The sequence below is a fragment of the Pristis pectinata genome, chromosome 5, assembly GCF_009764475.1.
Source record: "Pristis pectinata isolate sPriPec2 chromosome 5, sPriPec2.1.pri, whole genome shotgun sequence".
NCBI lineage: Eukaryota > Metazoa > Chordata > Chondrichthyes > Rhinopristiformes > Pristidae > Pristis > Pristis pectinata.
In genome coordinates, this window is record NC_067409.1 from 82,763,539 (window position 1) to 82,782,213 (window position 18,675).

The following is an 18,675-nucleotide window of genomic DNA, read 5'->3' on the forward strand; positions in this document are numbered from 1 at the left end:
GAGACAACACTTATTTCAGTAGCCATGGGTTATGCTAGGTTGTAAAGCTAGGAATTAATTTGAGCAAAGCCCTCTCACTCAGCTTGCAGAAATCGTTGTGGAGAATCGGGGCTAGAGCAGAGTTTTTATAGTTGCCGAACAAAATGGTATTTAACTTGCAGCGCAACACGGTTTTGTGTTTTCCGTGATTTGAAGTGATGGAGTCATCAATACTCCAAAAAGTCATACAGTCAATCATCTTGGCAGCTGTCATGGAATTAAGGGCAACAATGGAGAGATAAATCTGGCACAGTCAGTATTAAAAGGAAGCTGATGCCATGATATGCAGCTGTAACTTGGTCCCTTTTAAACCTGGATATGAAGACCTGACATTCTTGGCATATACTTGAGCCTTTGTGACTGCGCTTTTGTTTTGAAGTATGGAAAAACTAATTTGGATAAACTGCAACGTCTAAAATACAAACTAATTTTAAGATTTCTATCATGTATTTCTTTATGGCATAGGAAGAAGTCATTTCACCCATCAAGTCTATGTTGCCTCTCAGAACAATTCCGTCAATCCCATTCATTCCCCACCCCCTACTTTCTACAACTTTTTCTCTCACACATGCCCACTAACTTTCCCTGATTCTCTCACTACATTAATGGTTATTCACTGACCAATTAACCTAACATGCCTTTGCGATGTGGGGCAAAACTTGAGCAACCAATGTGGTAATAAGGTGAATGTGCAAACTTCATACAGAGAACATTGGAGGTTAGAACCAAACCCCAGTCTCTGGAGCTGTGAGGCAGCTGTGCTACCTGTAAATCCACTGTGGTGACCGTTATAAAGAAAAGATTTGGGATTAAATTCCTTGTATATATTTGTCTAATTTTGTTTGACATGGTGTTTGCTTCATGACATGTAGGGGATGCGTTGAATCGACTTCATTTATTTGTATCATTGTAGTCAATGCCATTTGAAGGTTTTGTTTTCATTTAAACAACGAGTTTTGGGAATGCTGATGTGGCAAACACATTAGAGGAGTGCTCTAATGGAATCCTTTGGTGTTTGTCAGTTTCTATCTTGCAGAATTCAAATTTTTTGTGGAATTTGTATGGAGGGCAGAAATGACATATCCAAAGGCATAGATAAAATTAGGTTGGTTCACCTCTAATGTGATAATGTAGGTTGATATCAGTTCCCTTTTAATACTTGGGAGTCTGAGATGCACACAGTTTAATTTGGTGACTTTTTCTGAACGATTGATAAATCCTGGAACTAAATTTTTAAGTCATTCAGGTTTAAATTATTATGGTATCAGTCCGTTATTCAGAAGAGGTGACGGGTTTGTTTAAAAATGTTAGCTTTTTCCTTGCTTTTTGGAAAACTCTCTTTGTTTTAAAAGAAAATTGACGTAATACATATCCAAATTAAATTTCAAAAGATGTCTAATATCTTGGTTTTTAACAAGATGAAATGGAAAACTTTTAGAATGTAGATCATATGATTTGAGTGGAATTATTGTCTCAGTGTATTGGGAAATGTATCATTTTATTAGTGTGTGAAATAATTAATAAAATGTTGTCTTGCTGAGAGCAATGTAATGGTTAAAGGAGAAAGTAATTGCTGGGAGAGAATTTTCAGTTTAAAATGGAGCCACTCCCTCGTTGGAAAGCCAAAATGAGAGATCTCAACGGACCTAAGGAAATTATTTTAAATTGCAGTTGTTTCCTGAATTAGAAGTCTTAACCTTTTTAATTGTTTGGGAATGGTTTGTGATAGAAATATTCTTCACCGTTTTTATATTGTATGCTAGAGTTATACAAATATACTGTCAATATTTTTGAATAATCTTACAAGTGTATCAAAGGTGTGATGTAAACTGGTGATAATTCCATTTATTATACCAACTCTGCACTGGTAGGATTACATTAATAACATAGTTTATCTAAACAGAAGGACTTGTTAAATATCTGCTGAGGACAAAATGTTCAGCAATTGCATATGTTAAAATAAAGTATTTGAACCTTGTGTCTCTTTTTTTTCACGCTTTGCATTTTCTTCACAACAGGTAATGAAATTGATTCGCCTGTATCGCCTGCACAGTCATGGAACTCCGTTTCACCTCCACCTCAGCAGACAGTAACTACTGTTGAGTCTAAAACTCCAGCTGGAAGGAGAGGACGGTTTGCAAATCTTGCTGCAGCAATTAACTCCTGGGACGATGACTTGAGCCATCCGATCATTAAGCATAACAAGTCACCAGGACAGCCTGGTACTGCTTGTTTACCAGCTTCCTCTGTAACAAACAAAGCTCCAGCTACTATTGAAAGCAGCAGTATTAACCAGCACGCTGTAATTTCCCCACAACGACCTCTAGAAAATACAGTTAATAAAACAACCTCTACTGCCTTGCAGGTAGGTGATGATGTTTACAAATAAACTGAAAAATCCCAGAAGTAAATTGATTATTTTTTTAAAATGTACATCTCCGTAAGATGTTCAGTATTTTTCCAAATAGGTAATCCTGTGGTGTTTGCCTGTAACTGCTGCGCTATAAAATCATAGCACTTTGCGTAAGATTTTAGAAAGGGCAATGATTTATGAGCTGATATCCTTACAAGAAATACTTTTCTTTTATGTCAGAGTTTATTGAATAAAATGGGTTGCCTGTCCTTGGACCTGTATATTACTTAAGTACTTTTTTTCCCCCATTCTCTTGAATTTGCTACAATGCATACCGTGCCTTTTGCTGGCTTGCATTTTGTTTGCACCAACTACCTTCAAATTTTATTGCTCCAATTTTTGTTTTTAAAGATGACTCGAAGTAAATGTTGGTTCAATTTTTGACAATGGGTGTGAGATTGCATTGCCACCACACTTAAGGCTATTTATCCTCACTGGATGCCCTCATATGGACTTTCTGACAGGAAACAATTGACCAGTCATCAATAATTGCTGGGCCTTTTTTTATGTCCGCTAGAAAGCGGCCCACTTGTAGCTCCCTGATTTAAGTCCAGTTACGCCAAATGTGGAACTTGCATAGTAACCGGTAAATCACCATTGATAGTCCTTCAGTGTGGTTAAAAATATAATGACTGTGGATGTTTTTACATTAGATTGTGAATTTGAACATCTATGAAGTACAGTCAATGCCTAACATTCCCCAACTGGTCAGCTGCTATTGCCCTCTTTAATAATGAGCAAAGCTCGGATCCATTACCAAAAGTGAAAAGTGAAGGCTTCTTGACTAAAGAGTACCATTTTTCATGGATTAATAGTCCAAGATATGGGAGGCTTCATTTCAATAACAATAAAAGGGAGTAACATCAACCCCTTGGGGGGAAAAGTTGGGTTTCTGGAAATTTCAATCATTTTTTGATGCAATAGCAATTTTAAATTTATAGACATTTGAATAAAATCTCTGATAGCTTTTAATGTGAGATTTATGAATATACATCAATCTGCTACTCTAATTGTTTTGGTTAATCTATTTTGTCAGGAAACAGTTCAGTCTAATATCCATTTACCGAAGGTGATTCCACCCACTTTAAGGAAAACTGAAGAGAATAGGTCACCTTTACCTAAAGAGGCACTTGCCCAGCATCAGCTCCAACCAGGTCCAAAGAAAACTGAGGAGGCCCAGTCATTAGCAGCAAAAGTGATCATTTCCCATTGTCAGAGCCAATTTAGAGATCAACCAAAAAAAGATTCAACTGCTCAGGCTCAGCCTGGAGGCAATCTGACCACTCCAGGTAAGCTGTTTTCCAGATTTTAGGATGTGGTTCACAGGGACAAATTATCTGGAGACATTTGCCTTGTGCAAAGAATATTATTTTGACTTTCTGTTTTAACATTTGCATATTTGATAACTGGCTTTTAACTTAACTGTTTCCTGTATTCTACAATCTTTACCCATACCCATACTGGATGCCTGAGTTGAAAAGTGGCCAATTTACTCACTGCCTGGGAAGGTTATTTTGCTGCAGATTGGTGATCACATTTGATCGCTTCTAGTCTGTAGGATGCTGGATGGTGTCTTGTCTCTGTTCAATGTAGAAATGGGGAAATATTGTTACATTTGTACAGGGTACTGGTCAGGCCACACCTGGAGTAGAGAGAGAGGGATACAGCACGGAAACAGACCTTTTGGCCCACTAAGTCTGTACCATCAACCACCCAACACCTCTCATATATTAATCCCATTTTTAAAAAAAATTCTCTCCATATTCTCATCAATTCCCCCTGATTCTACTACTCACTTATATACGTGGGGCAGTTTACTATCACTAATTAACCTGACATCTTTGGGATATGGGAGGAAACTGGATCTCCTGGAGGAAACCCATGTGGCTACAGGGACTCCATGCAAACAGCACCTGAGATTGAGATTGAAATTGGGCCTTTGGCACTGAGGTAGTGGTTACTACCTGTGCCACTGCACTGCCCCACATTGTACAATGCACAATTCTGATCCCCTTATTTTAGAAAGAATATACTGGCATTGGAGGCAGTCTAAGAGATTCACAAGGTTATTTTCTGGGATGAGAGAGTTGTCCTATAATGAGTGGCTAAAGGAATTGGATCTATATTCTTTGGAGTTCGAAAGAGTGAAGGTTTATCTTATTAAAATGCAAGATCCTTGGGTGGGGGGGTGGGGGGTGTGAAAGGGTAGATGTGGAGATGTTCTTACAAGTGAGAGAATCTCAAATGAGGAGACTTTGTTAGAAGATTTGGGGGTGGGCATTTACAACTGAGGTGCATAGCAACTTCTCGTAGAGGGTGATGACTTTCTGGATCTCTCTACCTGAGAGGACTATGCATACTTGATCATTGCAAATATTTAAAGAGGAGGTAGATACATTTTTGAAAGATGAGGAAGTTAAGGGCTATGGTGAACTTTAAATACAATGCTTTCTATGAACAGTTAACTATAGGATCAATATCATATCAATTGCTTTTGAGCAAATGTATGCTGTGCATCCACTTTCTTTCAAAAAAAGGGTAGTTGTTTCCTACATTTGGTAAATTATTTCTTTTTAAAATTGGTAATTACAAAACTAAGGTATCTGGAACATTTCCTGCACTTGATGCACTTTTCACCTGTTGTTGGATTATAATTATAACATGACACACTTTTTATTTCCAAATAAATTATAGGTGGTTCAGGGGTCAAATCTTTTCTGGAACGTTTTGGTGAGCGTTGTCAACAACACAGTGGGTCAAGTCCTGCTCCATCCACTCCTGGACAGAGAACTCCCAATGTTACTCCCAGCACAAAAGCAATCCAGGAGCGGCTACTTAAACAGCAGGAGCTTTCCACTACAGCAAATCTAACTCAGCAACTTAAACAGGTCTGGATTAGAACTTCAGGATCCATTTTGAGCTTCTAGATGAAGAACACAATGTCTCGGCCTATGTTTGGGGTGGGGGTGGGGAAGGGAAGGGGGGGGTTGAGTGGAGGAAAAAGCTTGTATATTTGAAACCCCATTCATTACCTTGCAAATCTCAAAACACTTAAGTAGTTTATTGACTGTGTAATCATTATTTTCCAGTCTTAATAACTATGTAATAACCACTGGCTAATCTGGTTTGGGGATGGTTGTGAAATAAATATTGGCCAGTACACTTGAAAACTTTCCAGGTCGTCTTAGAAATAATGCCGTGGAATCTTTTCCATCCATCTAAAAAAGAAGATGGGGCATTTATGCAACTTGTTTAATATGTCACCTGCCAGTACAGCTTTCTTTTTCTGCTGCAGTAGTGTAGATTATATTTACTGTAAATAGGATGTGAAAATTAAACCCAGGAAGTTGGTAAGTATGTGTAACATAGTAAGTTGCTTTATCCTGATTTTGCTGTGGCAAAGATTTAATTCTCTCATGTTGCACAGAGTTACAGGTGCCAACCTCATGTATACAGCGAGCTTCACAGTTGCCTTGTGTCTAAACTAGAGCAACTATATTAATGTTAAGAAACCATTCAAACTGGACATAACATCAATATTGTATTAAACATGAAGTGGTTGCAGCTTATTGCTGCAGAACTAAATTTTGAACAAATGTTTATTTTTAACAAGAAATGTGAATCTAAGCAGTATCATATCCCATTAAACTTGTTTTTGTTTCCAAACTTCATTTTAAAAAAAAGTTTACATCGTTAATATATGCATATATTATCCAAAACAATATTTGAAACTAAACTTGTCTTAGTCGTTTTGTTTCTATCTAGGGTCAGCTTAAGAATGCAATACTATAAGTTGACATGTGCTGGAAGAGAGAGGCAGAATTTTCTTATTTAATGGGAGAAATGTGCAGCAACTTTCCTCAATTTTCAATGTAGGATGTGGACTTAAAATATAAATTTAGGTATTTTTAAGGCAGAAGATTTACCCTATCTATAAAATTTTAAAATGTGTCCTTTTCAAAAACAAAATCTTAACTCATTTGAGTTAAGTTTCTCAAATTCTAGTTGCATGATTAACATTGTGGTTTTCTTAATGTTGAGGACTATTATTCTGAAGCAGTTTTTGAATTCTGTCTACTTCATATTGAATATACTTTTTCTGTCAAGCTGAAATAGTCCCTTTTATGAATTTGATATTATAATTGTATTTCAGGAGCGTGAAAAAGAGCTGGCAAGTATTCGCAATCGGTTTCAGAGAAACAACTTGTGGAGTGCTGATAAGAAAAGAGAAAATTGCACCTCCAATCTGCCTGAGGTGTGTATGTGATACTTCTCATTTAAAAAAAACTGCAGAGTAATGAAAGATGCTATGACTGCTGACTTTTCTAGGAAGTGAATATCGATCTTGCGACTCCGAATTTAATTTGCAGGTGGTACAAGGTTGCATCCCCCCAAGATGAATGGCGATAAATAATCTTAACTGATGAACTTTACTTAGATGTTCCTCATATCTAGGTATTTGAAATCGGACTCTCGTTGGGCCAATGAATTGGTGATTTGCAGTGCTGGTGGATGTTTATTTCAGTCTGATTATCTAAAAGGATTGTTACTGTCTTTTAAGAAATTTTTGTTTATGTTAATTTAAAGATCTAACTGATTTTTTTTGAGGTTATTTTTCTTAAATTGATTCCCAGACTTTTTAACAACAGTAGTGGGACCAAAACAGCTGAAACATAGCCATCAGGGGAGAGGTGAAAAAATTATTGTGGTATGCAGGGCTAGAACTGCAAAACAGCAGAGATGAGGAAAGCAGCAGAATTTCCATGATTTGTAAATGAAGTTGAGAATTTTAAAAATCCAAGCAATTGCTTGACTTGAACCAATGGTGAACGAGACTTGCTGCAAGTTAGTATATGAGCAACAGAGTTTAGATTATTATCTGTAAACTTGGGTTCAATGTGAATGTGACAATATTTGACGAATTTTGATTTGATTTGAAATGCAACAACTTCCAAATGGGTAATCATTATAATTGATCTCTAGTCTGATCATGCTATATAACTCCATTTTAAAAATGATAATTACCAGCTATGGGTTTAATATTACCTTCCTATTAAAATGTTGCTTAATGTTTAGTATGGTCACTGTTCAATTTTCATTGTTACCTTTGGCTCATAACTTGAGGCCTATTCGAGGAAGACATCATCTGATGTTGTCAGAGGTTCAAAAACCTTTTGTCTGAAAACAAAACAGCGGCATGCATATTGGTATTTTAACTGATTTTTTTTTTCCTAGTGAAATAAATTCTGTGTATTTGATAACGTACACATTTGTTAGTCGAAACACGGAATACATCACAGGACTTTGTGTGAGGTATACCATGTTATTGTGATTATGATACATATGTTATTGCAAATGTGTGGGATGTAATAGTTAGACCAGAGGATCTTTTCCTTCAAGTAATTTTTTGCAGTACTGATCTTAGTTGTGAGAAATTATGTATATTTCAGTAACTGTAAATTATTATTTCTTGTGTTCCACTTGTAATTGAGAATGTACAAAGGAGTTAATTGTCCCTACTTTTTAATTTTAAAATAGGATTCTAGTGAACCTCTCCTTAGGTCCTCTGAGCAGAACAGTGCAGAAGTTCACAGAACCCAGATGAGTACTCTGCAGCATTCACCTGAATCAATATCAGAACCAAACACAAAGTCGCCACTTGAGTCTGCATTAACAGGGGTGCATGAACCTTCGTCTGTGAAAGTATCTAGCGCAGAATCTGCAGGTACAAAACTTCATTCAAATAAATTAGTTGTTTAACTCCATAGTTCATTTTGAGAAATGACCGATGGATCTGTTTGGTATGAGGGGAAACATCCCATTCATGTTCTTGTGTCACTACAACGTCATTAAAACACAAGGTTACAAAACCTCAATAAACCAAATGTATGATTTGGTAATTATGCAACATATTTTAAAAAGTAGAAGTCACTTTGGTTCATCTGGCTAGTCCAAATATACAGTGAGTATCATGATGATTCTCTTTTTACCAGCCATTTATCCAGTTTTGTCAGATTCTAATGGTTGCTTCTGGCTCTTTGGGCAGTTTACTTTCATGTATTAATCAGCCTTTGTGTATCTAGCTAAAGAAAAAGGATCCTTTTGTATCTTCCTATATGTGACACTTTACACTCTTGCTGAATTTGAAAAGCTGAAGGATGCTTTTCTTGTCTTTACCTTTTCACAGCTTGAAAACAAAGATTAAAAAATTGAGCCTTTTCTTTTCTGGTGTAAACATTCCCAGTTTGTTCAACACCAGGGTGTGATTAGGATGAATAATCTAGAACTCGCCTTACTTAGTAAAGATGAAAACAAAATAGTTTCTATATTTAAATTTAAAGTTTTAGAAGGAACCTTTGACATCATTTCTTAAAATGTAGACTGTATCTCATTGGTGCAATTGGACAAGAGTGCTTTTACTTTTAAAATGCCTATCATTTCCAAAGTAAATTGCAATTAGCAGAGCATTATTTTTACAGAAATGTAATTAAAAGAAGAATAAATTGCCTGTGTGTGGTATCTTTCAACTATCTGAACTTGACAGATCTTGATCCATTGGCAAAGGGAGCCAAGATGCCTAGAGGTGGTGGTCTGCTACATGTGACTTAATGCTACATACTGATGGGCACACGCCTGGTGCCACTTGCTCTCTCACACATAGGAACCTTTGCCCACTTCTTCCCTCCTTGTTTCTTGCCACCTCACCTCCAGCTATGATCTGGTTTCCAACATTTAATCCTGGCAGCACTCATCTGTCTACATTTCCAATCCAGGCTTCAGTTGCAATCCTATCCATGTTCCTGGGTCCAGCCAAAAATTCGATGCACCTCTGACCTATGGCTCCAGCTGCACATGGCTCATGTTCCTGGCTCTGGGTGCATGCCTGGCCCACATTCTTGTTCTCACTGAGAACAAAGAATGAGCACAGAGGGCAAAGTAACAGTTACATACAGATAATTGGCCTTGGATTCATTCCAAGCTGCTGTTTTTGATTTCTGAAACATCTCAGTTTATTGCTCACTACTGCATTGTGGAGGTCATCCAATCTCTATAGTAAAGGGAAGAAGACATGATCCACTTTTCCTTCAGCACACATAAGCAGGAATATACAATTCAGGGTTCTCCAAAGTGCAGGCATTCATTAACTGCACTCGTATCCTTGCACAGATCTCTATGATGACCTCCTGCTAGAATGCCTGACTGTAGCCCTGGAGAGGTTCCTTGTACAAGGAGCAGGACCCCTGGCAGACTGTTCTCGACCAGCCTCTCCAGTTCCCTCTAATCCCTTAGGAGCAGTCAGGACAGAAGTGAGTGTAGTCACTATTACTAAGACGAAGGTGCTTGGGAAACTGAAAGGTCTGAAGGTAGATAAGTCACCTGGACTGGCTGGACTACACCCCAGGATTATGAAAGAGGTAGCTGAAGAGATTGTGGAGGCATTAGGGATCTTTCAAGAATCTCTAGAGTCAGGAATGGTTCCAGACGACTAGAAAATCACAAATGTCACTCCACTGAAGGGAGGGAGGCAAAAGACATGAAATTATAGGCCAACTAGCCTGACTTCAGTGGTTGATAAGATGTTAAGCATCCATTATTAAGGATGAGGTTTCTGGGTACTTGGAAGCTCATGATAAAGTAGGCCAAACTCGGCATGAGGAGATCTTGCCTGACAAATCTGTTGGAATTCTTTGAGGAAGTGACGGGCAGCATAGACCAAGGAGAGTGAGTGGATGATATTTACTTGGATTTTCAGAAGGCCTTTGACAAGATGCTGCACATGAGGCTGCTAAACAAGATAGAAGCCCATGGAATTACAGGAAAGGCACTAGCGTGGATAGAAGATTGGCTGACTGGCAGAAGGCAAAGAATGGGAATAAAGGGGGCCTTTTCTGGTTTGCTGCCAGAGACTAATGGTATTCCACAGGGATCAGTGTTGGGTCCGCTACTTTTCACATTATATGTTAATAATCTGGGTGACGGTAACGATAACTTTGTGGCCAAGTTTGCGGATGATTCAAATAATGATGGAGGAGCAGGTAGTGTTGAGGAAGCAGGGAGTCTGCAGAAGGACTTGGACAGTTTGGGAGAATGGGCAAAGAAGTGGCAGATGGAATACAGCAGCGGGAAGTGTACAGTCATGCACTTTGGTAGAAGGAATAAAGGCATACACTATTTTCTAAACGGGTAGCGAATTCAGAAATTGAGGGTGCAAAAGGACTTGGGAGTCCTAGTGCAGGATTCAATAAAGGTTAACTTCTAGGTTGAGTTGGTAGTAAGGAAGGCAAATGTAATGTTAGCATTCATTTCAAGAGGACTAGAATATAAAAGTAAGGATGTAATGCTGAGGCTTTGTAAGGCATTGGTCGTACCACGTTTAGAGTATCGTGAGCAGTTTTTGGGCCCCATATCTAAGGAAGGATGTGCTGGCATTGGAGGGGATCCAGAGGAGGTTTCGAAGAATGATCCCAGGAATGAAGTGGTTAACATGTGAGGAGCATTTGATGTTTCCGGCCCTGTACTGGCTGGAGTTTACAAGGATGAGGGGGGATCTCATTGAAAACTACTGAATATTGAAAGTTCTGGATAGAGTGGATGTGGAGAGGATGTTTCCAGTCATGGAAGAGTCCAGAACCAGAGGGCACAGCCTCCGAATAGGACGTCCCTTTAGAACAGATGAAGAAGAATTTCTTTAGCCAGAGGATGGTGATTCTATGGAATTCATTGCCACAGATGGCTGTGAAGGCCAAGTCATTGGGTATATTTAAAGCGGAGGTTGATAAGTTCTTGATTAGTAAGGGCGTCAAAGGTTACAGGGAGAAGGCAGGAGAATGGGGTTGAGAGGGAAAAATAAATTGGCCATGATCAAATGGCAGAGCAGACTCGAAGGGCCAAATGGCCTAATTCTGCTTCTGTGTCTTATGGAGCACTGAGACAGTGTAAGCTTCAGCACAACTTTGCACAAGGAAACATTTTTTGCACATTTAGAGGTGCAGGTGAGAAGCTGACAACCTATTCTATGGACTTTGCAATTGAAGTCTGTTCTTTATGCAGCTTCCACAAAGCTATGTTACGGTGTTGCATGGTGCTGTTTTATGCCAAGTTAAAAGCATGGAGCAATTACTAGGCTAATGTCTTTTGAAAGCTTCAGCAGAAAATTGCTATTGCATTCTTTGAAGCTGACATTCTGAGGTGTGGTATTTTCATGATCTTGCTACTTGCTAACATGAATGGGGCATTTCTTATTCACTGCTCAGACAAAATGCTATTTTTCTGGACTGAGAAAGCATCTTGTATTAGCACATTTTAAAGGGAATTCAAGATGATTCTTCACAGCTAACCATATTAAAGCTATTTGTTATGTATTAAAATAAATGTGAAGTTGCTGTATACGTCTGAGTACCTAATGATCTACCTGGTGTGCATTAAAACAGAACTAACTTAGTAATGTATCAAAGAATAATGTGCTTGCAGTAGTGTCAATGCATTTGAAAAAGTATGCACAACCCGTTTCCAGTGTTCATGAAGTGTTGAGCAAAGAGTTGATGCTGCTTTGCATGGATTTACCTGATGAATAAGACTTGTAGATGTTTGACCATAATTAAGTAGAGAAAGAAAATCCAATAGCAAAGGTGGTAATTTTTTCTATGTGACTTTACTGGATCTTTGTAAGAGTTAACCAATTGGTCCTATCCTTCCCTGAAAAAAAAATTCTCTTTTAAGAACACCTTCAATCTTGTTTCCAAAGTGATCAAAGAATCTTGTTCCACTACCCTCAAGAAAATTATAAGAATGCTTTTTAATTATATCTCATCGTTGCCTGTCTGAGTCTTTAAGCTTTAATTTGTTTGTAAGGATTTTCCTTTACCATTTTTTTTTGATTATGGATGGTCTTGCTGTAAAATACAAGTGGAATAAGAGAGAGAGGAAAATTCAACAGAAGCACTTTTGTATAATCAAAAAAGAAACTGGGAGCTTAGGGTATTTCAAATTGCTTGTGATTATTTGGATTTTAACAGATTTTTTTTTCATTCTTATAGTTACTTCCAAAGAGCAAAATGAGAGGGACGTGCCCAATAATCATGCAAAATTAAGCCCTTTCCAAAAGGTGTCCATTGTTTCTGAGCAGCTGTATATTGCGGTAGATAAAGGAGAAAAGGAGAATAGTGAAAGAAGTACATGTAAGAAGCCATTTCTCTATGCAACAATAGTTTTCGAATCTGAAGTAGTAATTAATTCTGGGAAACAGTTGTACTAATACTTGAATTATGAGCTGTTAGTATTAGTTACTGATATACTTACACTTTCTAAAAATCATTTTTAAAAAAGTTACAGATTTTTTTGAGATACGAGCACTACAGACAAAGCTGTCATCTTTGTCCATTTGTAACTGGACTGGTAAGCCACCCTCATGTATTATTGAGGACCTTCTGGCAAAGGTACTCCCGCAGTGATGGAGGGATTTACAGGATTTAAATCTAACAGCAATGGAGGAATGGTGATACATTTCCAAGTCAGAAGGGCAATTTGAAGGTGGTGGTGTTCTCCTGTGTGGTGCCTTGCTCCTCTACATGGTAGAGGTCATAAGTTGGAAGTGCTGTTAACCTGGACAAGAAACTGCAGTGCATTTTGTAGATAAAATGTATAGCGTCTTGGTGCCCTGATAATGATTGGGTGCCTGGAGGCTGCTGTCCTAGATGACATTGAGCTTCCTGAATGCATTTTGAGTTGCACTTATCCAAGCAAGTGGAAAATGCTACACTGTAAATAATGGGAAAGCTTTGGCATGTCAGGAAGTGAGCCACTCACAAGCTATAATGAGGTAATGATCTTTTTTTAACGATTAAGTGACGAATATTCGTCAGGACACCAGAACCCTCTTGCTTCTCAACATAACACAATGAACCTTCTACCCAAGTGGGTAGATGTAGTGTTGGTTAATAATTCAACTGATAAGTATTATGTCCAACTGTGCAACTTCCCCTCGGTGCTGTATTGGAGTGTTAGCCTAGATTTGTGTTTTAGGCGCAGGTGTGGGAATTGAACCAATGCCTTCAGCCCCATAGAGGGTACTACACTGACTACAGTGGTCTCAAAGGTATTTCCAGATATTGATCTGGGCCACTCAATATGTTTCTATCTGGGCAGCACCTTGTAGTGGTCTTGCATTATGAAGAAATTAGAGAAAAGCTTGATCACTATTACATTTGAATGGTACCATTATAATTATTTTATTGCCCTATACTAATGATCTGGAGATGCAGTTTCAAATCCCACTGTGGCAATTAGGGAGGTTAATATCTGTTAATTAAACTATCTGGAGTAAAAAGCTAGCTTCACTTGTGGGATGATTGTAAAACTGCTGGATTATTTTTAAAAGCCATCTGGTTCATTACTGCTCTTTTGGAAAAGAAGCCTGTTATTCTTGCAAGTCTGGCTTTTGACTCCAAATCAAAAGCAATCTAGTTGACAATATTTGGAACTGCTATACGCCAAAATATAATAAGAATAAAGTTAGGTGAACCATCAGCATTGAACAAGACATCAGATTTTCAGTAGAAGAGCACTTTTTTGACCCTGTAAGTGCTCCTTGGGTAAATTTACCAATGGATTCCTCAAGAAATTGGCCCCATTGTCAATGCCTCGGCCTCTTGCTATCAGAATCTCTGCCTCACTAACAGGATAACCTGCCTGAGGCAGCAGCATAAAGGTATATATTTGGGACAGATCTACCTGGAATTCATGGCTTATAAATCTAGATGCACGGCATCATTTAATATGGGCTCAAATCTGCAGATTAACACCTTGTCCTTCCTCAGCTGATGAATCAGTGCTCCCTTCTGTAAGGAACAAACAGACCAAGCCACAGTATTGAAAATTGCATTTGTATTCCATAGATTCTTAAGAAAGACCATGGATTAGGATATTTTCATGCACAGCAGATTTCATATTTTAACTGCATATGTATTCATGCTGAGGGAAGTTGATTTGAGTTGGGAAGTGGGTAGTAGAGCTAGTAGGTCAACCACTGTAATGTCTTTAAAAATAGATTTAAATTTAGTCAAACATATAGGGCTAGAGAATTTCCTGTCTACAGATTGTAAAATTAGAGCAGATTTATAACATATATATGTCCCTAGTCTGACATTGCATTTGCAGCTCCATTTAAAACCATAATGTTAGCTGATATGAGGAATAAATTGCCTTTGAAGTCACTGAAGAATCTTGACAGAACAGGAATTTTGGTCTTATCTAACTCTTGTGTGAAATAGTTTCCATTATGAATGTATTCTAAATGTTTATAAACCAAGTGATGCTTAAATTATTAACTATTAATCTCTTATTAATGTTTTCCTGACAGATAAAGTTGAAATGGTACGCGAGATTGAGATGAGTGTTGATGATGATGAAGAGATTAACAGTTCTGAGGTCATTAATGAACTGTTTGATGGTGTTCTGGAAGAAGAAGAAGAAGAAGAAGAAGATGATGGTGAGATGAATGAGAAAAAGGTGTGCAACCAAGAAACTGAAAGTGATCTAGAGGAGAAAAATGATGAGCTAAATATATCCTCAATGTCACTCCTTACGCCATTGGCAGAAACAGTTGATGCAGTCACAAATCAAGAGGTGAGATTTAGTTTTGTAGGTTTCAGTTGTGTTTTTTTTTCCCCTCTTCTGGTGAATTCATTTGCTCATAAAGGTAACAATTGTTAGTGCTGGAAACTGGAACATTTTCTACATGCAGTGCACAACATGGGAACACTCTGTACTGCTCAAGGACCACCCATTGCCCCACTCCAATCTCCTCCTGTACCCTAGCCCCACCTGTAGAAGAGCAGCACTAAATGCACAAATGTGAAAGTCCCATTTTTCACTAACAATGCTTGTAACATATGCATGATTGCCAGTTCAGCACCAAAACATTTTGGACTCCTGGAATTTTACCCAAAGCTATATGAAGGAGTGCTGAACTATCAGAAGTGTCATCCCATGGTTAAATCAAAGAGGTGTCTGATTTTTTTTTTTGAGCAAATAATGTTTAAAACAAAAATACAGCAACCTGTGACTGGCTTGGTGATCTTTTGATCTGGATTAAAAGTTTTACATTTAAAGCAATATGGTTAATTAAAAATAAATGCACTTGCCTTTTCAATCCAGACTGGTTAGCCCATTGAAATGAATGTTTGTCTAGGTTTACAACTCTTATTCTTATCTACCACCTTTCCTCTTTGTTTTAAACAGCTTATTTTCACTCAACACTCATTAACCCCTTCCACCTCTCCATTTCACACTTTCCCTCAACTTACCTTCTGTTCAGGATGCATTCTATACACAAACTTATTTGAAACTTTTCATCCTTCCTTATTGATACCACATTTGGCCTTAAGCAGTCAGCTTTTCCCAGTCTACGTAATGTGAGTTATTAATTCTATTGACAAATGCAAAATGTTCCTGCTACAGACCTATTTCATTCTCCACAGTTAATATTTTGACTATCTTGTGTTCTGTCACATGGAAGCTTAGCAATTGTATATTTTCAGCAGATATAATTTGTTTTTGAAATGTAATCATTATGTTAATTCAACAATTGTATTATTGTTTAGCATATTTTAAAGAATCAATTTGGCTTTATGCAATTTAAAAATTTAATTGAGGGAGTTAATGTGGGACTTGCCTCTTGCTTTTTTATATATACCTAAGCTTGTTTCAATAAATTGTTTTATCGCACAGAAGTATGGTAAGCCTTCAAGCAATGTGAAGGAGGGCAAATGCCAGCTAGAATCCATAACCAGAGCAGAGTCAGCTGACAATGTAGGATCTTCAACTGATGATCACAAATTGCTATACAGGTATAACAAGGATTTTATAATTGTGTTTTGGGATGCTATCAGATTAAAAGGGAGAATGCCTTATTTGCTGAAGTATTTTTCTCTAGTTTGGTGGTCTGAGATCAGTTTTGAGTATGTTGTATTAATAATGCATCTGATGTTTTTGATGCAGTTATATTTCGGCGTACCTTGCTTTCTCTATTTATCTTGCCTCTTCTTTGAGGTAAAAACACTTGGGAACCAGGAAGAATTTTCTGCAAATTTAATGGTAAATTTTAACAAGCTATTTTAAGTTTCATCCAGCAGTAGCAACTGGATGAGCACCACCAGACACTAGTTACATCCAATAATTCCCTCTGGGCGATGAACATGTTTAATCTTCCTTGATCAGAAATTTCATAGAAGCAGGAAAAAGATTGGGCCAGATTGTCTGACCTATAGACCAGCAATTATTAGGTGCCTGCTATTTTGTTTCTGGACAAAATGCCAGATCAGCTGTTTTCCTCAGTAATTCTTGCCCACTGGTTCAATCATGTTGCTCACCATATGGTGGGAGCCTAATCCCCCAGCCTGTGAATTGGTTGGAAGTCTGATCTTTCAGTGATCCGACCTCCATCTGTATGTTTTAGAACACCTGGACAGTTGAATATGGTAAGAGATCTGGGAAAGAGCAGGGTTCCTGGCTCTGGAACGGAGGAGTCAAGGAAGGAATACTGAGCTGAATCTTTGTCTCGTTTGGGTTGATGGTGAGGTGGAAGGGGAAAAGATGTTAGTGAATTTTTTTTTAAGAAAATCTTTCTCCCAGGAGATTTGACATGGAAGAACTTGGTGATATTTCAACTTGGGGGCAGGTATCCCTAAAAAGGGCAAGCTGAAAATGCCTTGGTTACCTGAGAACCAGGCTTTGCGCATCAGTGCTGTGAGCTAGACAGGTGGCTGATAATCAAATGGCTTGGAGATTGCCAATGGCCCAGCTGTCGAGCCCAGCAGGCCCATAAGATAACTTCAATCTATTGGTGGGAGGGTGGGCTAGATTAGAAAATTCACATTTTTCACACGGGTGGAAAAAGTTGTCCTAACTGTATAAGATGGAGACAATAGACAGGAATGTAAGGGAATAAAAACAGAAAATGATGGTGATATTCTGCAGGTCAAGCAGTATCTCTGGAGAGGGAAGCCAAGTTAATATTTCAGGTCATCGCTGCCCAATCAGCTAAGTATTTCAAGTAGTTTCTGCTTTCATTTTTTCAGATTTCAAGCAGCTGAAGGTTTTTGCTTTGAGGAACTTTGTGACTAGCTAATTAGTCTTGAAATTCATTTGTTCAGCAAGCTGCTTTTGCAGGACTCTGACATTGAACCTACCATCTTGTTAAATCCTGTTGTTTAACTCAGAAGCAGTGTATTTTGAGTTTTAATTTTGTGCTGCATCTGTGATTTTAATTTGGTTTTTTTTCCACCAACCCTTTCTCCAGTATTGATGCCTACAGGTCGCAAAGAATTAAGACTATTGAGCGTCCTTCAGTGAAGCAAGTCATTGTCCGTAAAGAGGATGTTTCTCAAAGACTTGAGGAAAAAATTAAAGCAACTCCAAGTTCAATTAGCATAAAACAGAAGATGAAGGTAATGTCTTAATTGCAAGAGGACTATAGCATGCTGGACACGCCATCAACCCAAATGCCTCAAGTTATGAATTTTGAAGTAAGATCATTAAAATTCAGTGGAAGGAAAGGAACCAGAGTTTGTTTGTATTTGTCAGAAGCAGAGCTTTAATTCTGTTTTAAATTGCGTAGTGCAGTTTGGTTCATGATTTTTTTTTTGAGGTGACAAATTTTCTCTGAGTGGACAGTAAAATCCTTCAGTTTAATGCTGCCTTCTCTCAGATGTTAATTTGTTTCACTTTATCATTCCAGAATCTGAACAATGAAATAAATATCCAGCAAAGTGTTATCCACCAGGCAAGCCAGGCTTTAAACTGCTGTACAGATGAAGATCATGGGAAAGGATCTCAGCAGGAGGCCGAAGCCGAGAGGTTGCTACTGATTGCTAGTAAGAAACACAAGTTGATGCACTGTCATTTCTGAATATTATATTTTCTTGTGTGCAAGAAATGTCATATCATGGCCTCTGGAAAGTCTAGAGCACATTTAACCAAGCAAATGTTTGAGCACACTTAACAGTTGTGCTTTATCAAATCTACCATTAGGAAAATGTCAAAATATCTAATTCAAATCTGTCTGACATATATAAAAATAAGTACAGGTGAACCTCCCCTTTCTCTCCCCCCACACCAATCTGGGTTATGGAAATTCACCCTTATTGAATTCACAAATCACGACCCAGAAAGCTGAGATGTACAATAAAATTCACTCTTATGGAATTTATGGGGGGAGGTGTGAA

General features: G+C 38.0%; 1 protein-coding gene across 3 annotated transcripts in view; it reads left to right on the forward strand.

The window, feature by feature from the left end:
- Positions 1 to 18,675, forward strand: part of anln (anillin, actin binding protein) — a 65,679-nt gene that overhangs the window by 26,222 nt on the left and 20,782 nt on the right. For 2 of the 3 annotated variants that reach the window (XM_052016285.1, XM_052016284.1), the window contains exons 4-13: positions 2,058 to 2,404; positions 3,489 to 3,741; positions 5,147 to 5,340; positions 6,606 to 6,707; positions 7,991 to 8,177; positions 12,490 to 12,630; positions 14,811 to 15,076; positions 16,181 to 16,299; positions 17,751 to 17,898; positions 18,189 to 18,324. In XM_052016285.1, coding sequence (XP_051872245.1) covers positions 2,058 to 2,404; positions 3,489 to 3,741; positions 5,147 to 5,340; positions 6,606 to 6,707; positions 7,991 to 8,177; positions 12,490 to 12,630; positions 14,811 to 15,076; positions 16,181 to 16,299; positions 17,751 to 17,898; positions 18,189 to 18,324 — 1,893 coding nt within the window. The remainder of the gene's footprint in view (positions 1 to 2,057; positions 2,405 to 3,488; positions 3,742 to 5,146; positions 5,341 to 6,605; positions 6,708 to 7,990; positions 8,178 to 12,489; positions 12,631 to 14,810; positions 15,077 to 16,180; positions 16,300 to 17,750; positions 17,899 to 18,188; positions 18,325 to 18,675) is intronic. The other variant, XM_052016286.1, reaches the window with a different exon arrangement.